The following is a 19275-nucleotide window of genomic DNA, read 5'->3' as shown; positions in this document are numbered from 1 at the left end:
CGAGTTGTCCTTTGTAGTGGAGGTGGATGCTTCAGACATCGGGGTAACAGCAGTCTTGTCGCAGAGAAAGGAGTGACAGCAAACTTCATCTTTGTGCTTACTTCTCAAGTCGACTTTGCCCAGCCGAGAGGGATTATGACATTGATAAATGGGAGCTGTTGTCTGTGAATTTGGCACTTGAAGAGTGGAGACTCTTCAGTGGAGGGTCAAACACCCATTCCTTATCTGGATGGACCACAGGAACATCACCTACATTCAGGAGGCCAAAAGATTGAACTCACGTCAGGCTCATTGAGCCCTCTTCTTTAACCTCTTTGACTTTACTCTCGCATACCGTCCAGGTGTCCGATGCCAAATTCACAAACCCGATGCCCTCTCAAGGCAATTTGATCCACCAGAAGTGGAGGCCAAACGCAAACTAATCCTACCCAGATCCAGAGTGGTGGCATCAGTCTAGCGGGGAATCGAAACAACGGAGAAGAGGGCCCAACAAAAACATTCCGACCCAGATAACCGCCCTCGGGGTCACTTTTTTTGTGCCTAACTCCATGCGTTCTGATGAGTTATATTGGGGCCTTTATTCCCTTCCCTCTGGCCATGCTAGGAGCACAAGAACATTGAAGCTCATCCAGAGAAAAGTTTGGTGGCTTAACATGCAACCAAAAGTTCAGGCTTTTGTTGCTGCCTGTGGTGTGTGTGCCCAAAACAAGGAACCCTGAACCTACCCTCACGGCCTACTGCACTCACTACCCATCCCTACTCGCCCCTGGTCCAACATATCTTTGGACTTTGTTACGGGTCTACCAATATTTCAAGGTAACACTGTAATTCTGGTGGTGGTAGACCTTTCTAAAGCATGTCATCTTTATACTATTATTTCCCACGGCAGGTCAGATAGTGGACTTATTCATGCAACAAGTCTTCAGAATCGGGGGTCACAGTTCACCTCCCGGTTCTGGAAGTCTTTTGGACGCCTAATTGTGGCATCCATGAGCTTATCCTCTGGATTTCACCCCCAATCAAATGGACAGACAGAGAGCACAAGAAGAGATTTGATCTAGGGTGAATTTGCATACAACACTACACCACTCAACTTTAGGCATGTCTCATTTTGAATGCCAGTTTGGTTTCCCTCCCCGTCTGTTCCCTGAACAGGATCCTGTGGTCCGTTTACCAGCCGCTGCTCAACTTGTCCAGAGGTGTCGTCAGGTATGGCGGAGAGCACAAGCAGCCCTTCTAAGAGCCACTCAACACAGGCAGATGCATGCAAACCAGCAACGTAGAATTGGACGATCACATAGACCAGGACTGACAGTCTACTAGGGATCTACCTCTTCACGTTGAGTCACGCAAACTAGTGCTTCGCTTCATCTAAAAAAGTTCAAAAGTCCGCAAAATGATCAGCCTAGTGCCCTACCGTCTTCTTCTACCCAGGTCCATATAGGCTTAACCGAGGGTTATGGCCCGGAGGAGCGGTCTTGGGTGCCAGCTCGAGATATTCTAGACCCAGATCTCATTAGGGAATTCCACCGCCGTTGACAACAACATAGCTAGGGGAACGTTGGGAGCCATTCCTGGAGGAGTGGCTCCTGTAAGGCTCCAGTTTGGAATGACTTTCCCAGCCTCTAGTTGGTGCTGGCTTTTAATTACTCTCCCAGCCTCTAGCTGGCATCGACACGTACGCCTCGTAATAACTCTTCCAGCCACTAGGTGGCCCTAGCTGCTGTATAATTCAATGTTTTGCTACTCATTAGATTTCTCCTACCTGTGGTTCATTAGCTTGTTTGTGTTGGCCTATTTAAGCATGCCTCTTACTTTAAGTTGTGTTCAGTCTTGAGACTACTATGCAGGTATTATACTTGCCAAGAAAGTGAAGTCTGTTGTGTTTTTTGGATTTGTTTTTGTTTCTTTTACTTACTCCTGTAAAAGCTTGGCTTCCTTTTTTGTTGTACTTTTGAACTTGGACTCTCCAGTAAAGCACTTTTTTTGTTCAGTCATCTAAGCCTGCATGTTATTATTATGCCCTTGGGTCCATCTGCGGTCTGTTATCCACGATAGCTCAGTGGTAAAGAGCAGTTCAGTTGACTAGAAGACCAGACATCGATTCCAGCCTCAGACACCGATCACACTTTTGATCAATTTAATGTGTCCTAACTGAATAAAATATCAATTTTCAATATCAATATCAAAAGTATCAATTTCTTTAAAAAAAAAGGAGAAGAAAGAAATCTTACTGAGTCCAAACTTTTGAACAATAGTGTAGCTTCAAAAACATCTGTGAGTGTAGTGTGTAAATACTTTACAGGACAAGACTATCTGCAAAAGTGAGCTGAATCTGGCAAAACTTCCATCTGGGCATGTCCTCAATTGTGAAATTGATATATCAATAAAGTATCAATTTAAAAACATTTAATTCTAAAAATACAAAAAAGTGTTTTTAAGGGTTTGGTATGGCTTTGGGTCAGTGTATAGTGTTTATAATTAATATAAACTGTATAGACCTTATGTAGCCCCACCCTTTTTCAGCGCTGCGCTGGTTGTCTTTTGTCTTCCGGTTTGTATTTCCACAGGGATCTTATGTATTTATTAATAAATGCCCATTTTAAAATCTTCCCGATCTACTAACATTTGTTAAGACATCTGCTTTAAACATTACAATGCTGTCCAACACTACAATGGACAACGATGCCATAAAAATATACAAAATGATACAAATCCGGAAGTTCAAAGACAATATTCTAAAGATGGCTGCGCGCACTCTGTCTCTCTGGCACAAAAGATCTTTATAAAAACAATTAAAAACTTAATGACATGTGTTTTTATGAGAGAGAACGATAAAGTTTTGCTTCATATAACATTTGGAACATTTCAAGCCATGGATTAAGATTCCAAAATCCACATGATGTTGGAATCATATACCTCATATACATTCACCTCATACATTCAAAAAGCATTCAGAGTAAGTCTACTTTACTTTAAGACATAAACTCTGTTTGTTGTGCTTGTGGGTTCAGTTAAGGAGTGTGTTTTCATAGTCAGATAAATTATCAAGATACATAAGCCTGAAGCTGATAACTGGATGCCAAGGTCAGGATAAGTGCCACACTCCTCCTCTATTTGTCCTGCCCAGCACATACCAACAGTGTAAACTATGGTTAGATGAAGTCAAACAGTTTGTCATTCCATATATTTCAAATAGATAAGGATGAAGTTAGAAAAGCAGGGATACTGCACACTCAAATGTAAATCAAAAGTTGAAAATAGTTTGTACACTCAAATATGTATGGTAGATTTCCTTTCACACTGAGAAAAAAAATTAAGCAAACAAACCAAACCAAATTCAAAAAATAATTGGGTTTCTTTCTCTGAATATGTTCCTGCTGTTTCTTTCTGAGTAGTTCGAGCATGCCAGGCTTTGGGTAAATAGTGCACAGGAAGCAAAAGAAAGTGTTTGAAATCCTATTAGAAAAAAAACCCCTGATGTAAGATTATTAAAAGATTAGCGTAACCTAGTTTCATCTGAACGCTCTCTTTGTTTGTCCATATGTCCTGCAAACAAATAGCTTTTAATCAGAAATAATCATGAAATATGCACTCATACACGCCACTGAATTCTAATTGTAATTATAAAAAATAATCCCAAATTCATAAAGTTTAGTTTGTATTTGACTTTTTCATATTACATGAAACAGAACTGAGGGAGAATAACCATGTGGAACACTAAATCTGCTGAATGACTTATAGCCTACAGTTAACACAACTGAGGGAGAATAACCATGTGGAAGACAAAATATGCTGAATGACTTATACATGGAGCAGATAGCTTTAGTAAACACTTACCATTAGGCCCGAATCAACTAGGCCTGAAGGAAGACACGCCTAGTAGCTATGCAAGATCGATTCATATATTACAATCTATAGTTGCAAAAAAATGTGTTCCGAAATGTGACATTGCAGCAAAGCACGCTATAACGGGATTGTGGGAATTCGTTAAAAGGCCGTTAACACCAAGAACTTTAACTAAAGATACTACAACGAATATAGCAACTATGCCAACGCACCATAAATTTCTGTTTATCGTAAGCGTAGGCTGCAGTTATGTCGCCTGCCGCTTTAAATGCTCGAGATCTTGAAAGCATAGAGGGTTCTGATGGCTGTCAATGTTTTTAACATTTATCAGCTGGGGAAAAGCGTTCTGAAAGTGATTCCAATGATATTGTTTCTCTTTCTAGTTATACAGTAGTCAATACTTGTCTTATGACAACTTTGATTAACTTTTTTGATCCACTTCAAATGTTGACTACTGTAATTATAGTGGTGTGGATATTAATGAGAACGATTATTAAAACTTTACTTCTTTTCTCTTTAGTCCAATATGCAGGTGAAAGTTTGGAAATAGCTAAATCTAAAACTGCAAAACAATTTTGCTATCAACCTATTGGTTGCGGTCAACGCTTTCCCATCTGTTCCTATTACTACTTGAAAACCAACACAGCTGGCTTCACAGTTTGGGCTATGTAATCTGGCCTATTACGTCAAAGTATGATTCAAAGTTGGCGGTTTTAAACAGCCTTGGCAAATCCAGCATGTCTTAGAAATAAATATTAGCTTTTTGCTACTTCAAGGTTTCTCAGAATATTCACAAAAACGTCTATAGTTTGCAAAGACAAACAAAATAATGAGTCTGTTGTAGATCAAGAAGACATTAAGGTAAAGTGCACAGAGAGGAGCTTCAAAATAGGACATGAATGATGAAAGAAAGTCTGAAGACAGACAGAGAGTATACGCTGGATGTGACATCTAGCACACTAATAGTGCACTCTTGTGGACGTTTGAAGTGGTCACACTTAATCTAGGGAGCAAATTTAAATTGCTCTCATGCCAAGCCAAGTCAAGCACCCTTCAGTTTCATTTCCTTGATTTTCTTTGTTTTAATATAATCACACTTGACTTACATAGACATAGAGCAACATATCAGCAATAGTGGAAATGCTCATAAGTACATATAACTATGTTTCAGGATTTAAAGTTCAGGATTCAGGAAATTCAGGATTTAAAATTCAGGACTTAAGACATTCATCATCACCAAAAATAGAAAAAAGAAAAAAAAGTCCCTTTTGTCTAACTGACTCACTGCGGTCATGCGATTTCTAAACAGGTCCGCTATACACAGTGTCCACTTCCGTAGGCACACACAAAAAAGTGCATGATCAGTGTGGCTTCATGCATCTTTCTACCCCACATGTCTATAAATAGCAGACAAAAAATTATCAAAGGCCACACAATCAAAATAAAACATATTTATTTATTCATGAAGAACAAGGGAATTATATTCTGAAAAAGTTTGATTACAAAGATATATGAATAAATAAAAATTACATCAACTGTGACAGCTATATTAAAAAAAATGTAGAATACAAATTCTTGAAGATCATTTCCATAAACCATGAACATTTATTTATTTATATTTATCTTTTTATACGTACCACAACCAATCAAAATAATAATAAAAAAAGTTGTTTGCATAAATCAATTACTATAGCTTATTTAGGGTAAATAAACATTTGTATGATGCAGTCAACAGTTTGACAACTTAATGAACCTATGCAATCTCCAACTATTCTTGTACAGGACCCATTATTAACATTACATGTCACATGGTCACCTCATTTCCGATACTGCTGAAGATCACTGTATATATCTGATTGGACTCCATAAAGTTCCTGTCAAAACATTTTGAAAATTAGTACATGCATAAACACATTTATGTTTAGATTAAACCAAAATTGGTATTAAAACTCACAAATACTTTGCATTTATAATAAATACTGATTTATATATAAATTAACCTGATATTGTTTACCTGATAAGGTGATTCTACTTCAATTGTCTTTGACCTTATTGATGGCTGGTGATTTTTTGCTTTGCCTTAACATCAGAAAAATGTGTAACTTTGACTGGAACTCAATCTGGATAGTCGTGATTCTTTTTTGATTTCTCTAACAAACAGACATACCTGACCCATTGCAACTGGTCTGCGCATGTAAACTGCCTCTCCTTTTCTGATGGGAAACAAAACAGTAGACTGAGAGAGTGATGAGGAGCGTGAGGATGATGTCACACGTGATGATCCCAATAACCACTCCAATGTCCAACTGGTAACATGAACTGCAGTCTGAGAATCAGAAAACACATTGGCACACTAATGCTCTATATGCAAAAAGAAGATTCAGCTGAATATCAGAGATCTTTGCAGAATTTATTACCTTGACTCCCCTCAACAAAGCTTGCTGATGAAAGTGAGAAGGGAAAATATTTTTTTTTATTATAGCATGTTCTCAAATCAATCAACAGAATTGAAAACGCCATTTCATCATAATTACTTTGCAAACTGTATAAAAAAAAAAAAAAAAAAAAAAAAGTTGCTACCTTACAATTGTAAGTACAATCAACTTGGATGTTTAAGTCATTTCAACTTAAATTACATTAAACTGACTTTAAAAAAAATTGAATTTTATATAACTGATATAAAAATGTTGAAAATTGCTTAACTTATTAAGTTAAAGCAATGTAAAACATGTTGTCATAACTTATTGATCATAAAAGTTTTGGCAGTGTGCAAGTACACAACATTAGTTCTGTAATTATTTTTGGGGGGATTTAAAATTTTTTTGCAACCCCATGAAAATGATACTGCCTATGTATTTATATTTGATGGAACACTTAAAAGAAGAAACATTATATGCCATATCAATCAGTTAATAATTAAAAATAAGATATTACATACAATATATACTTATTTAATACATATTCAATTTAGAATACATACAAATTACATATACATGAATTGTAACTTAATAGCTAATATTATATAATATGCATGAAGTCTTTTTATGCTTTCTCTACATTGCTATTGAATTACCATCTATTATCTTGAGTGTTGTAGTGAGAAGTATGCCAAAACCATTAAAATCTCTTCAATCATTGAAATGTCTTAATTTTGGTTCTAACACAGGAAATATTTGCCAAAGTATAACCCCAGAGCAGAGGGATTTTAATGCTGATGATTTAAACTAGTGTAAAACAATATAAAAAATAAAAAATAATTTATACTTAAAACCTATGAAAGTTTGTAAATGTACTTACCAAAAAGTCCATTAGGGACCATTAGGTATAGAATCCTTCTCATAATGAGCGCAGAATTACTCAGGGTTGGTGCAGCCCCGACTTGAAAACAGTTGACTTGAAAACTCTTTAAAACAGTACAATACGCCTTTCTGGCTGTGAACTAGAACACCTTGAAATTCAAAGTGAATTATATGGAAATTGCCTGTGTGTGAAAAATCACTGAGTAGCTATGTGTTGATGACTTCTCACCATCCATCAAAATAGAACCAAAGGATACTGGGGAGGAGCTACACGTGCTTGTGCTATCTGAGGTAACATTAGTCTCTCTTCTCCCTTGCTCTCTTACCTACATCCCCTCACACACACTTGACCTATTAGTTTGGTATTTCATTTCTTTACATTTTATCCTGTCAATGTTTGAATATATAGGCTATTTCTAGCCTTAAAGTACAAGATTAAAATACATTGGAAACTAAATCTGAGCATACAGTTCATTTACATGACATTGAAAATATGTCTTTTTCGAATGCCCTTCTTAGTAAATGTAGTTGCACTTCACAGTAAGTTAGGTTTGTGAGCAAACGGCTAGTGAGAGGGACCTGGTTGTTAATGCGGTTAAAAGTCTCACTGCACAGGATGTGACTACTAACGCCAGTATCTGATCCCCTCAAACTGGTAGAAAAAAAACTATATCCTGTTCCACTTACCATTTTATTTAAAAAGGATGTTTTTCTTAGCAAAGTGTGCTTCAGTGATACAGGTGTGTGTACTTCATTCTCACCTAAAGACCTGCCCTGTTAAGAAGACAAACTAACTGATGAGGTATAGTCACAATCTGACGGATAAATGTCCTTTGCCTTAAAGCACTCAAGCTTTTTAAAGATTAGGATGCTTGGTTACATACATAGTATTAAAAACATAAACTTTTTTGATGTTTGTATTTATATACTGGGTGTTATGAAGATTTTAAATGCATTTCAATGGACATTGCGGGTATGATTATTAAATGCTATTATATTGTCACTGTGTAAATACTGAAACCACATTTTTGTAAGCAAACAGACAGCATTAAAGTGTTAAAGTATTTATATTAAGACAAAACAATTTAAATTATTCAAAAATATCCTTATCAAATAAGAGTATTCAGCTACATTGGTGACAGAACTATTAAATTTTATTGATAATTGCGAATAAATCTAGAAATTTAAGTGATGAAAACGGTAAATATTCATCTCTTTCTACTTCTCCTTTTTTCCTGTGGAGGAGTCACAGTCTTGTGCTTGTTTTAGACACAGGAATTTCTGGGAGATTCCAGAGCCAAGTCATTTGATACTTTTCATATATATAACAACAAGAACATGCTTATGTAAAAGCACATATGTACACAGCCAGGACACGTTTTTTCCCTTTGGTGATATTTTGTGGGTTAACAGTCCGCAGAAATGAAGGCCTTTTCTTGCGCTCAGTTATCAGCTCAGAACAGATGTGATTGGAGAAAGTCAAGATCGTTAGATAACAGAGAGCACAAAGCAAATGTTAATCTACATATACAAATCTGCAATACACACTTGCAAAATAAATTGTGTTGCGCAGAAGATCAAATAAATTCATAAATACACTTTTTAAAAAGATCTATGATTTATTAATTGTTTAATTATGCATATAAATTATATAGAATACCAAACAGTGCATTATAACCCTACTAATCACCTAAAGCTCTTGCAAAGAAACTGAGATGGCATCATGTTATACAGCCCAGTTTCTAACATTGACGCATGTAGAAACATATTGCATACTTTCATGAACAAAATTACAGAATTGTTTTTTTTATTTTTATAATCCAGTACAAGTTTCAGAAAGCTTGATTATATTACATTTTAAAAGTCACTTACTCCTAGAGCAAGAAAATAGTATTGAGACAGAACTATCCACTAGCTGGCAGTGTTTTTCCTTACTGCAGTTATTGCTGTTGATAATCTACTAGATTGAGTTAATAATCGTAGTTTTCAGTGTGATTTTGTATGACAGATAACGTAATTTTGTCTTATCTACAATATAACTATCACAAGAACACTTAAGAGTACAGAGCCGTGTATTCAAACTATGCTAAAATGTAAAATATAAATCCTCTATTATCATGTGACCCTGGATCACAAAACTAGTCAAAATAGCCAACAATACAATGTATGGGTCAAAATTATCGATTTTTCTTTTATGCCAAAAATCATTAGGATATTAAGTAAATATCGTGTTCCATGAAGATATTCTGTAAATAAATAAATATAAAACATTTATTTTTGTGAGTGAATGCAGCACAATCGCAAACATAAATGGACAACTTTAAAGGTGATTTTCTCAATGTTTTTTTTTTTTCCGCACCCTCAGATTCCAGCTTTTCAAATAGTTGTATCTCGGCCAAATATAGTCCTATCCTAACAAATGGTACATCAATGGAAAGCTTATTTATTCAGCTTTCAGATGATGTACAAATCTCAATTTCAAAAAATTGACCCATGTGACTGGTTTTGTAGTCCAGGGTCACATATTATGTCATATGATATTAAATGTCAGTGAGTCTTCCATAGTTCATGTCAGTCTTCAAAAGATCATCATGTTTTGCAGTTTGCTCTGACATTCATGTAGACTTCGTCAGCTAAAAAAATACATCAACACAAGCATGTTAAATGTCTTCGGTGTACTTGCATGACAATTACAGGATTGCTAGATAAAATGAGTAGCGTATGTGTAATTTCTGACCGTTTTCTTTCTTTTGTCTGCGCTTGCTGGCATACCAGTAGGTGGTAGAAACAATGAAGATCGTCACTGCAACATCAGCGAATATAATACCTGCCATAGTGCCAGAGCTGATGCCATAGCATGAGCCTTTGTCTATGGGAAAGAATATCTGTGTATGTGAAATACCGTACACATACTTTTAAAAACATTCATGTAAAGAAATGTAAACAGGTACAGTTTATTGTGCAGGAGTCAGTTGAATATCTATAGGATTTATATGCTTATTTAAATGTAGCCTAACTGACAGAACATGCTAACCAAAACACAAAGCTCACAATATAAATTCTTACCTTCAACAGCACTGACCATAGCTTTATAAAGGTATGGGAGAAAAAGAAACACATGTAATGTAGATAGGGCTACTTTTTACAGTGATGTAAAAATATATGGTAATCAATTTTTAAAGTCTTTAAATGATGGCCACAATCATCAATGTGACCTAAACACCAGACAAAAAAAATTGCGATGAGTGAAAATTCACACCCACACAAGAATAATAATAATAAAAAAACTGTTAATCTGCATCAGCAGAGTGCCCACATCTAACAGGATATTGCTGCAAATATGCAATGCACGGTGGTCTCAAATAACAGGAAAGGAAGAGGTGGAAAAAAAAACGAAAGTCTAACCTACCTAACAGAGAGAGGAAAAAAAGGCCGTTCTTTGTCATTTCCTGTGTTTTAAACTTGTGTGATCTTGTTCTTTCACCAAACCTAAAAAGAGAAAATGTCCAAATTAGAAAAATATGCAAAAGCTCAGAGAACAGCGCCTGTAAATCGAACTAACATTTAAACATTAATATTTACTTTAGTAGGCTATAAGTTATAAAATGTATTACATATCGCCTACAAGTTATTCAATTTGCGATCAAGGCAAGCTATACATTTAACCTGCAAAGAAATCTGTAAGTCAAGTGACAACATTGGACTATCTTTGTACAACCGACTGCAACGTACAAAATGTAACATTTCCATAAGCGTTAGCGTAGCTAGGCTATAATGGTCTCACAGAATTTAATAAAACATTCTTGCCTGTTTTAAAAGTAAAGGTAAATAAGACGACCACAAGAGAACGCTTGAAACAATATTGTAGTTATGTTGTTTCGACGCGCAATTTAAAATGAAAACAGAGGCTAGTCCTATAGGCTACTTTAAAACAACTAAGAGAGTCTCGCTTACCAGTGAAGTGATGTGCAGCGATTCATTTGATCTTTGATGACATTTTGCTCGTGGATTAACCTTCCGCCCACTCCGTTTATTTTCACGAATGAGTCATTGGAGTTGGTTTAGCCTATGAATACCTACCAAATAGGCTAAATAGACCTTTGCTGACGATCAAAAATCTGAACACGATAAAGAATGGTCTATTATCCAACAATTTAACTTTACTCTCAGAAACAACGAGCCGTCTTCTCCGTGTGAAATGTGACCTTAACGTTATTTTTTATTTAATACAACTAGATTTCACTTTGAACTCAGTTGCAATATAGAATTAATTCCAGAGAACCACCCAAACAGCATCAAATAACATCACGATTTTAGTTTCTTAAAAGTTACTGCAGCCGAGCTAAATTATTTATTGTACACCAATATGTAGTTAACAAAAGTAAGAGTCATTAAGTAGGTTACAGAACACACATTTCTGTCATTAAAAAAAGTTAGCTAGCTTGCAGCTTCTCTTAACAAATGGATTGTATTTCTTATCAAATGCCTCCTTACAAAAATGGAGCAATAACTTAGAAAGAGGAATAAAAGAAAACAACCCAATTCAACTCATGACAACTTACTTATGCCTATACAAGTAAACCGACATGAACCCTTATATCCAACATCCTTGAAGTACAGAAATGCACTAAATATCAAATCATCGTATTGTTTTCCCCCTATAAATTATTGTTTTGACTGATTTTCAAATATCTCATAATTTATTGAATTTGCAGTGAAAACGACGTTTTGTGGTATTTGCATATTATTTATTTTTGCTAACAGAGAAACTTTTTGCCCCCACTTTTGAACATCAGAAACTCAACTACAGGAATGAGTAAAGAACAGAAGATACGGTACATTATATCACAATCAGAAACTCAAACTTTAAACCAGCAGGACTGATAAGATGTGCAGTCTCACACAAAAGACCAGGATTAAGCTGCTGATCTAACACTACCTCAATTTCCCAAATTAAACTGAAATAAATATAGATTAAAAAAAGGAAAAAAAAGAAAAAAGCATTTATTCCAATGTCCCAATCTACATTTATTGTATCTTGCACGACAATCTGGAAATTTTATAAGATACCGTGAAAGAAATGTCAAAAGTGGAACGCATTCAAAACACACTTGGTATTAACATACACCGATCTTTCCCAAATTTCAATTGGGTAAAAATGATTGACTCTTATTTTCGAAGTAAAGGGTGTATTACTAATAACCAGGTGTATCAATTTAAAATAATAAAAAAAAGAAAGGTAGTTAATACTCTTGAACAAAATGTCACAACTCTGTACCAGATCGTAGTCTTTTTCTTGATGGGCTACATGGAGGGGATTGTTCTGTAGTGTGAGAGGGACAGTTAGTAGGAGAGCACTCAGGACTGTCTGTGACGGCTGCATGCTTCATGTAGTGCTGGATCATATCTTTTTCAGGAAGGACTTGTCCACAAGTCACACATTCATGAAGCTCAGCATCCAACATATCCACGCCGCTGTCTTCATCACCAATCTCCACTTCCATGCTGCTCAGATCCACATCATCATTTATTTCCACCTCTACATCGAAACCAGATTCATTTTGCCCCTGAGGACTACTTTCTGATTTGTCCACAGTCATGGTAAAATCCATTAGTGACTCAGCACACATCCTGTCAGATGACTTGACTTCTTTGAAAAATCTCGGATCTGTACTGTCCTGCGTATCCAGCATTTGCTTCTCTGATTTTCTCATGAAAGGCACACTAACTTCTACTTCTGCCATTACAGGCGAGGAGTTAAGGTCCTTCAAATTTGAAGACTTTTTCTTGATGTTGTCATCGTCATCATCCTTTTCCTCATTTACCTTTTTTAGACATAATGGTGTCACAGGGCACATGGAATTGAAAGATGCGGCATCTGATGAACACCCTGGATGAGATTTTTCATCCCTCAATGCATTAGGCTCCACATTTGATTGATTTTTCTGCTCATTCTCCACCTCTACTTGCGTAGTACCGTTCATTCCCTGATTCGCTTGCGCTGCACCTGCAGCCTGTTCACCTGCCTTTAAATTTTCTGTATTAATAACTTGAACAGAACCCTGATCTTCTAAAATGGTCCACCTCTTCTTGGAGGAACTGTCATGACTTTCCACAGGAATGAGTGTATTTAAAGGAATGTTGCTTCTACACGGCTCTACAGTGTCTTTCTCTGCCTCTTTGCTAATAACAGTTCCAGGCGGGACCACCGGCATGGAAATTACATGTGGAGCAGATGAGCGTGTTTCTAAGACTAGAGAGGATGGCAAAAAGTTTTGGGATCTCTTGGTAGGATCTGAGGTAGATGAGTACTGTGCAGTGGAAACTGGCACAAGCATGACTAAAGGCATACCTGGAGGAGGCTCTTTATTTAATGTAAGATTCCACCTAGCATCAGCAGGCTTATTCTGGTCACCTAATGGAACCATGCAGACCTCCTTTAAGCTATTGGAGAATGTGACAGGATTTGAAGCCTGAGCAATATTTTGGAAGACAATGTTAGGAGCAATTGGTTTCATTATTTGTGTAGAGGGGGTTGGTTTCGGTTTCTTCACAGAAGCCTGTAAACAGAATAAGATTACAGTATGGGGAAAGTTTTTCAACATTGCTATATTCTCAACATTTTGATATTAAGGATGAAATTAAGAAAAAATTGCTGAATTAATTTTACATTATTGTATTTGTAAATAAAAACGCTCATCTGGAAAATTGAACAGAAAATAATTTACTTTAAGTTGACCATATTTTTTGTATTCAATGGACTATAAAGTAATTTTAAATGTGTAAACCAGAACAGAAATTTAAAGTTCAAATTATTTATAGTGGTGTAACAATACATGAATATGGATCAATACATTGATCAAATAACTAACGATATGCATCAATGCAACGTGAAAAAATCGAGATATAGATATTTTCTTCACTGCATAACAGCAAACTCGTTGCCTTTCCGTTCTGATATTAAAATAGGCTTTTAACGTGATTCATGCAAAGCTCAGAGTTTTTAATTTGTGTGTGTTTTTTTATTTTTTTTTATCAGTACCTCTGAAGGGAACCATTCATTTCAGAAAAGTTTTTATGACATTTTCATCTCATGTTAACTCCATAAAATGCCTAATAAAGTAGTATTTATTAGTGCTACTTTTGTGTAATGTGGCAAATATGGAAACCTGTTCTGCTATTCCATAAGCTCCACCTACTGTCAGAGAATGAAGTTGCATTTTCAATCAACCTGTCTGCCTGTTTTGTTTTGTATTTTTCCAGAGCAATGCATGTTGTTTGGGAAACAGGATTTGCACGTTTCACTTTCCACAAAATCATACTAAAACACTTTTTCAGAGGTGAAAAGTGCCTAGTGTTGGAAATTTTGTATGTGGCAGGGCAATTTTAAAAATAACTTTTGACCAGTCTTTAGAATGCTGAATTAAACCATGTTAATTTTGTATTATTTATATACTTTTGTATATACTATAATACTAATTAATACTTTCAGTGAGCTTTTATTTGAATATTTGAATTTATTTTAAATTTAGTTTTTAATTTTAAATTTTTTTTCAGTAGTTTTGTTTTTAATTTCTATATGGAATAAATTTATTTTTAGTAATTGTAGTACTTCAAAAAAACTTATTTTACATAGTTGCCAAAGCAACATTCTAAGATTTCAAGTTTTTCATCCAATATTGATGTTTTATTTTAGCCTTATTTCAATTTCAGAAAAAGATTTTTTAATAGTTTTACTTGACAAACATACTAGAAAGAAACACTTATGCCAAAATCAACGAATGTGAACTTTTAATTAACATTTTAACATTAACATTCTTTGCAATTCTCCTTAGCCCCTATGCAAACCCCTGCTTTAAAGTACAGGACACTTGGTGTAAAAAAAACAAAAAACTAAACCCTTACCACTGGTGCAGTTACCATTCCACATGTTTTCAGGTGGCTGTCATAACCCTGTTGATGTGGAAAGCCCAGGCCACAGTCCTGGCAGAGACACGGCCGCTGTGCCACATGCCCTCCCATGTGTGACATAAGCATGAGTGACGAGCGGAAACCCATCCCACATTCAGCACATTTTAGAACCCTCTGGTGAGTGCTCCCATGCTTCTTTAATTCCTCAATGCTCGCAAAGACTTGGCCACACTCCATGCAGCGGATCTCGTCTTTCTTGGTAGGCAAAGCCCCTTGATGACCCCAACACCCTGTGTCCTTCTTATGCTTGTCAAAGTCCTCTTGACTCTGAAAGAAAACCAAACACGCCATGCACTGGAGGCTCTCCGGCTTACACTCGTGGCTGTGGTAGAGAGAGGGCAAGCGGAAATGACGCTTACACTTAAGACACGTATATGGCAAGACGCCCAAGTGAGAGAAACTGTGGCGTAACAGAGAAGCCTTGCTGGAGAAGGTCCGCTCACAGTCTGAGCAGGAGAAGATGCCTCTGCTGTGCCATTCCAAGTGACGGAGCAGCGAGTTGCGAAGGCGAAAACTGGAGCCGCATTTGAGGCACAAATGTCGTTTCGCCTGCTGTCTGTGTGCTTCTACATGACCCTTGCACACATCTAAGTCAGTGAAAATCTGCTTGCAAAAATCACACTGGTAGAACTCTTTCTCAAAATGGTTGGTGTCCAAGTGTTCCTGGAGCTGTTCCTCTGTCTCAAAGATGGTTGAGCAAACACGACAGTGGATCGAGGCCTTGTGCGAGTGTGAGCGAAGGTGCGTGCGGTAATTGACTAACTGGCAAAACTGCTTGCCACATTCATCGCAGCGGTAGGGACGAACACCCGTGTGCATATTTAAATGTTCTCGGAGTAGGAAGAGAGAGGAGAAGGTAAGGTCACACACATGGCAGCGATTCTCTTCATTCTCTCCACATCTTATCGTCTCTGAAATTGAAGAAAAAAACTTGCATCAACGGATGCTGAAAGGCCACTGGAATCATTAGTTAAAATGTAGAGCAGCGGAATATAGTCATTTTTATGCATCGCGATGGTGATGTGACTGATTCTGCATAAAAATAATCGATTTTCAAAAAATGTAAAAGGTCTATGTGTGATCTATTGTATAAGTGCTCTCATTATAAAAAAAGTTAAGCATGTCCTTCAGAAGCAAAGCACTTGTGTCGAATGTTTCGGTTTGTTTTTTGCATCTTTGTTTTTTGCATCTTTGTTCTTATTTTTAATAACAAATATAAAACAACAAAAATAACTATATTAGTAATATTAATAAAAGATTTGAAGGAAAAGATGCATCGTGATGCACCGAAAACAATCAAAAAGTTTTGTTATCAAAATCGGGATCAAATCATGAGGCAAGTGAAGATTCACACCTCTATTAGAATAGGATGAAAATTACTAAACAATCAGTAATATTTGACATCTTCTGCCATCATTATCCAGAAAAGTGTTTATGAATTTATAGCTGTAATAATTATAATATTTCAAATAAAAAAAAACAAGTATATTTTAATTCTCAACAAAATATTAAATGACACATAATTGCTGAAGATAAAATAATTAGTAGCGTACCAATATTCTTTAATTTCCATTTTCACTATTTTGCATAAAAAATAAATAAAATCAATTATTTAATATATTTCTTAATATACAGTATATAAATTTGATATTTTTAGTTTTGGTTCACTTTTTTTTTCCTTTTAGCACTAAAGATTATTAGTGCTAAATATTTAAATTTATATTTGTTTATATAAAGATTACTTTTAGATGATGGCAAAGGTAATTAATGGAAATGAGCCAACACACACACCAATATATTGTGCAATGTACTGAAATTTAGTTTTTTTTTCTTGTGGTGGGGCAAGTAAAGAATTCTGTTCCAGCAGTGCAAAATTCTTAGTTTTAAGCTCAGCTAAATCTACAAAATACTGCATTAATCAAATCACAATCCATTATTTGGAAAACGATACAATACCTGGCCAGGAAACATCATCATCTTCGTCCACGTCCTCCTCAACATCATCATCATCTTCTTCCTCCTCCTCCTCATCTTCATCAGTCAAAACGAATTCCACATCCTCATCTGTCCTTTCTTCATTAGATATAGCGTCATCTGTCGTAAGACTGGAGGCTTTCGGGCTCCCGTCTGAATTCTGTTCCTTTTCGTAATTTTTCTTTACCTCTTGTCCACTTTGCTCTTCGTCATCGTTTTTCTGTTCTGTCCCCACTCTTCTTTCTCTTTTCCATGAATTGCAAATGACTTTATGCTCCTCTGAGGAAATTATTTTTGAATAACCTTGAGTGGTTTCCTCTATACATGAAGAGTCCTGTTTGTAGGGAGAGGAATACTGATGGTCCAGAAGAAAGCTTTTGCCAGCCGATGCACTAGTGACAATGCAGGCATCTTCATGACAGTCTACAGGTATTTCAGTCTCAGGTGCTGGCTTTTCAATGCCGTTCGGGGTTGGCAAAAATGTCTCCTTAACGTTCTGTGGCTCACAGAGAGGGAAATTCCAGCTTGGAAAACCTAACTCTGTCAGCTGGATATCGAGGGTAAACTCTGACATGGTGTCTTGAGAAAAAAGAAAAGAAATACTGTATCAATTTTGCTATCAAGGCAAAGCGATCTGGGTTTTATGTAACATTGTAAGGTTCACCTAGGCACTTCTAACCTTAATGAGGTGAGAACTCATCCATATATACTAATGCCATGAAATAGTAAGTAACCTTTATTAATAAAATAAGATGATTAAATAAATTATAAATCAAAATAAATATAAATTATATTCGGATCCTGATTGTAACATAATTCAAGTAATTTAGTATTAGAGAAAGAGATGTCTTGGACTTCAGACATAAACAGTGTCTTCAACATCTATCATGAACTGCATTGCTGCACGACACAGTGACATTTTAAGCATTTTTGTTCTGTTAATTCTACGACTACAGTGAATGCAGTAGTAAGCTTACTTCATTCAGATTACCTAGGAGTCTTCGACGAACATTTCCAAGCACCTTTGCTCCAGGATCTAGCTACTGTTCAGTAATGTAACAATGAATCTCTGACAATGGCGGGTTTAACTGCTCAACAACCATCTATTAGAAAAATTAGACACAACTGTATAATGCGATATTGTAACAACCGCCAATGTGAAAACTGTTTTATCTCGACAGTGATAAAAATCAAATTAGGTTGCATGAGCATGCAGAAGCAATAAGGTGAAATAAGCCACTGTCCATGCGATACTTCCGGTATAAAATAGCTGCTTGGAATGTTGATGCTGCCGTCTGTAGGAGGGGAGAGTTAGTGCGTTCTTCATAAAAAAACAATCAAAGCTGACATGTTGCAGTAATAATTTTATCCTTATATGTTTTAAAATAATTTTAGGTTTCTCAGTTTGTGAAAGGGCAGAAATTAATATTATATACTTGCAAATGTGTTTAGCAACGCGTTGTGTGTGGGGCGTGTCTTCGTTCCGAATCAGACTGAACCAGCTATGCGTTTATTATAAACACCGTGACCAAACAAGACACAGTACCTGACTGGCAAAACTTTGATGTTATTATGTCGTCTCAGTCCATTGCTTTTCTCTGCTATTCAAATAGATAGTCTGAATTGTCGATGTCATCATTTTTTATTCTACATGAAATTTAAAACATTTTTTGGGCAGTCCTTCGTACTTTTTGAATGTCGACCTCTAAAAATTAAACACTTCACCGCCCCTCATGGTGAGATCAGATTGAGTTGTTCATCAATTCACATTAGTTCAGCACAGACCAAATATTTACCAAAAGTAAAATGCTGCATACAAACAGGTTTATATGTGGGGTTCCTTTATCAACCTGTCTGTGAGATGCTCGCAGCCTCATGTTGTTTTTTTTCTACTAGAATGCGAAAGAAATTGTGTATTTTTTCCCACCTGGTTGCTCGTGCAAAAAGCCACTTAACTTTTAGGCATTCTAAGTCTTTATGAAAATGGTCTGTCTAGTTTCCATTTTAAATTAATTAAATTTAGTAACCAAAATGTTTTGCTCACAGGAATATGATGCCAGCCTTTCCGGTGTAACGGAAATCATAACCAACTTGCTCAATACAGGTGTTGTACCGAATTTCGACCCCCGCCGAATTATTCACCCCTAACATTGGTAGGTTTAGGATTAGTTGTGGGGGAGAG

General features: G+C 36.1%; 3 protein-coding genes across 7 annotated transcripts; all 3 read right to left on the bottom strand.

The window, feature by feature from the left end:
* Window positions 1-5287: 5287 nt before the first annotated feature.
* Window positions 5288-7353, bottom strand: tyrobp (transmembrane immune signaling adaptor TYROBP). 2 transcript variants are annotated; one of them, XM_077204969.1, is made up of 5 exons: window positions 7147-7353; window positions 6267-6290; window positions 6017-6175; window positions 5864-5928; window positions 5288-5723 (listed from the first exon to the last, which is right to left on the bottom strand). In XM_077204969.1, exons 1-5 carry the CDS (start codon window positions 7187-7189, stop codon window positions 5667-5669), a joined length of 348 nt encoding a protein of 115 aa, XP_077061084.1. In that variant the 5' UTR covers window positions 7190-7353; the 3' UTR covers window positions 5288-5666. The 2 variants fall into 2 exon arrangements, with proteins under 2 accessions (XP_077061084.1, XP_077061075.1); XM_077204960.1 differs by having other exon boundaries at window positions 6267-6287; window positions 7147-7340.
* A 1394-nt stretch (window positions 7354-8747) lies between these two features.
* hcst (hematopoietic cell signal transducer) lies at window positions 8748-11310 on the bottom strand. The gene is made up of 5 exons (XM_077212038.1): window positions 11103-11310; window positions 10558-10637; window positions 10215-10235; window positions 9886-10017; window positions 8748-9781 (listed from the first exon to the last, which is right to left on the bottom strand). Exons 1-5 carry the CDS (start codon window positions 11126-11128, stop codon window positions 9738-9740), a joined length of 303 nt encoding a protein of 100 aa, XP_077068153.1. The 5' UTR covers window positions 11129-11310; the 3' UTR covers window positions 8748-9737.
* A 564-nt stretch (window positions 11311-11874) lies between these two features.
* LOC143721515 (uncharacterized) lies at window positions 11875-19211 on the bottom strand. 4 transcript variants are annotated; one of them, XM_077211986.1, is made up of 4 exons: window positions 19138-19211; window positions 17076-17672; window positions 15054-16030; window positions 11875-13708 (listed from the first exon to the last, which is right to left on the bottom strand). In XM_077211986.1, exons 1-4 carry the CDS (start codon window positions 19175-19177, stop codon window positions 12413-12415), a joined length of 2910 nt encoding a protein of 969 aa, XP_077068101.1. In that variant the 5' UTR covers window positions 19178-19211; the 3' UTR covers window positions 11875-12412. The 4 variants fall into 4 exon arrangements, with proteins under 4 accessions (XP_077068101.1, XP_077068130.1, XP_077068109.1 ...); XM_077212015.1 differs by lacking the exon at window positions 19138-19211 and adding an exon at window positions 19021-19096; XM_077211994.1 differs by lacking the exon at window positions 19138-19211 and adding an exon at window positions 18071-18365.
* Window positions 19212-19275: the final 64 nt, after the last annotated feature.

The sequence above is a fragment of the Siphateles boraxobius genome, unplaced genomic scaffold (genome assembly GCF_051911475.1).
Source record: "Siphateles boraxobius isolate OS27281-9 unplaced genomic scaffold, OSU_SipBor_1 12, whole genome shotgun sequence".
In the NCBI taxonomy this organism is placed as follows: Eukaryota; Metazoa; Chordata; class Actinopteri; order Cypriniformes; family Leuciscidae; genus Siphateles; species Siphateles boraxobius.
This window is presented reverse-complemented; position numbering and strand designations above follow the sequence as displayed.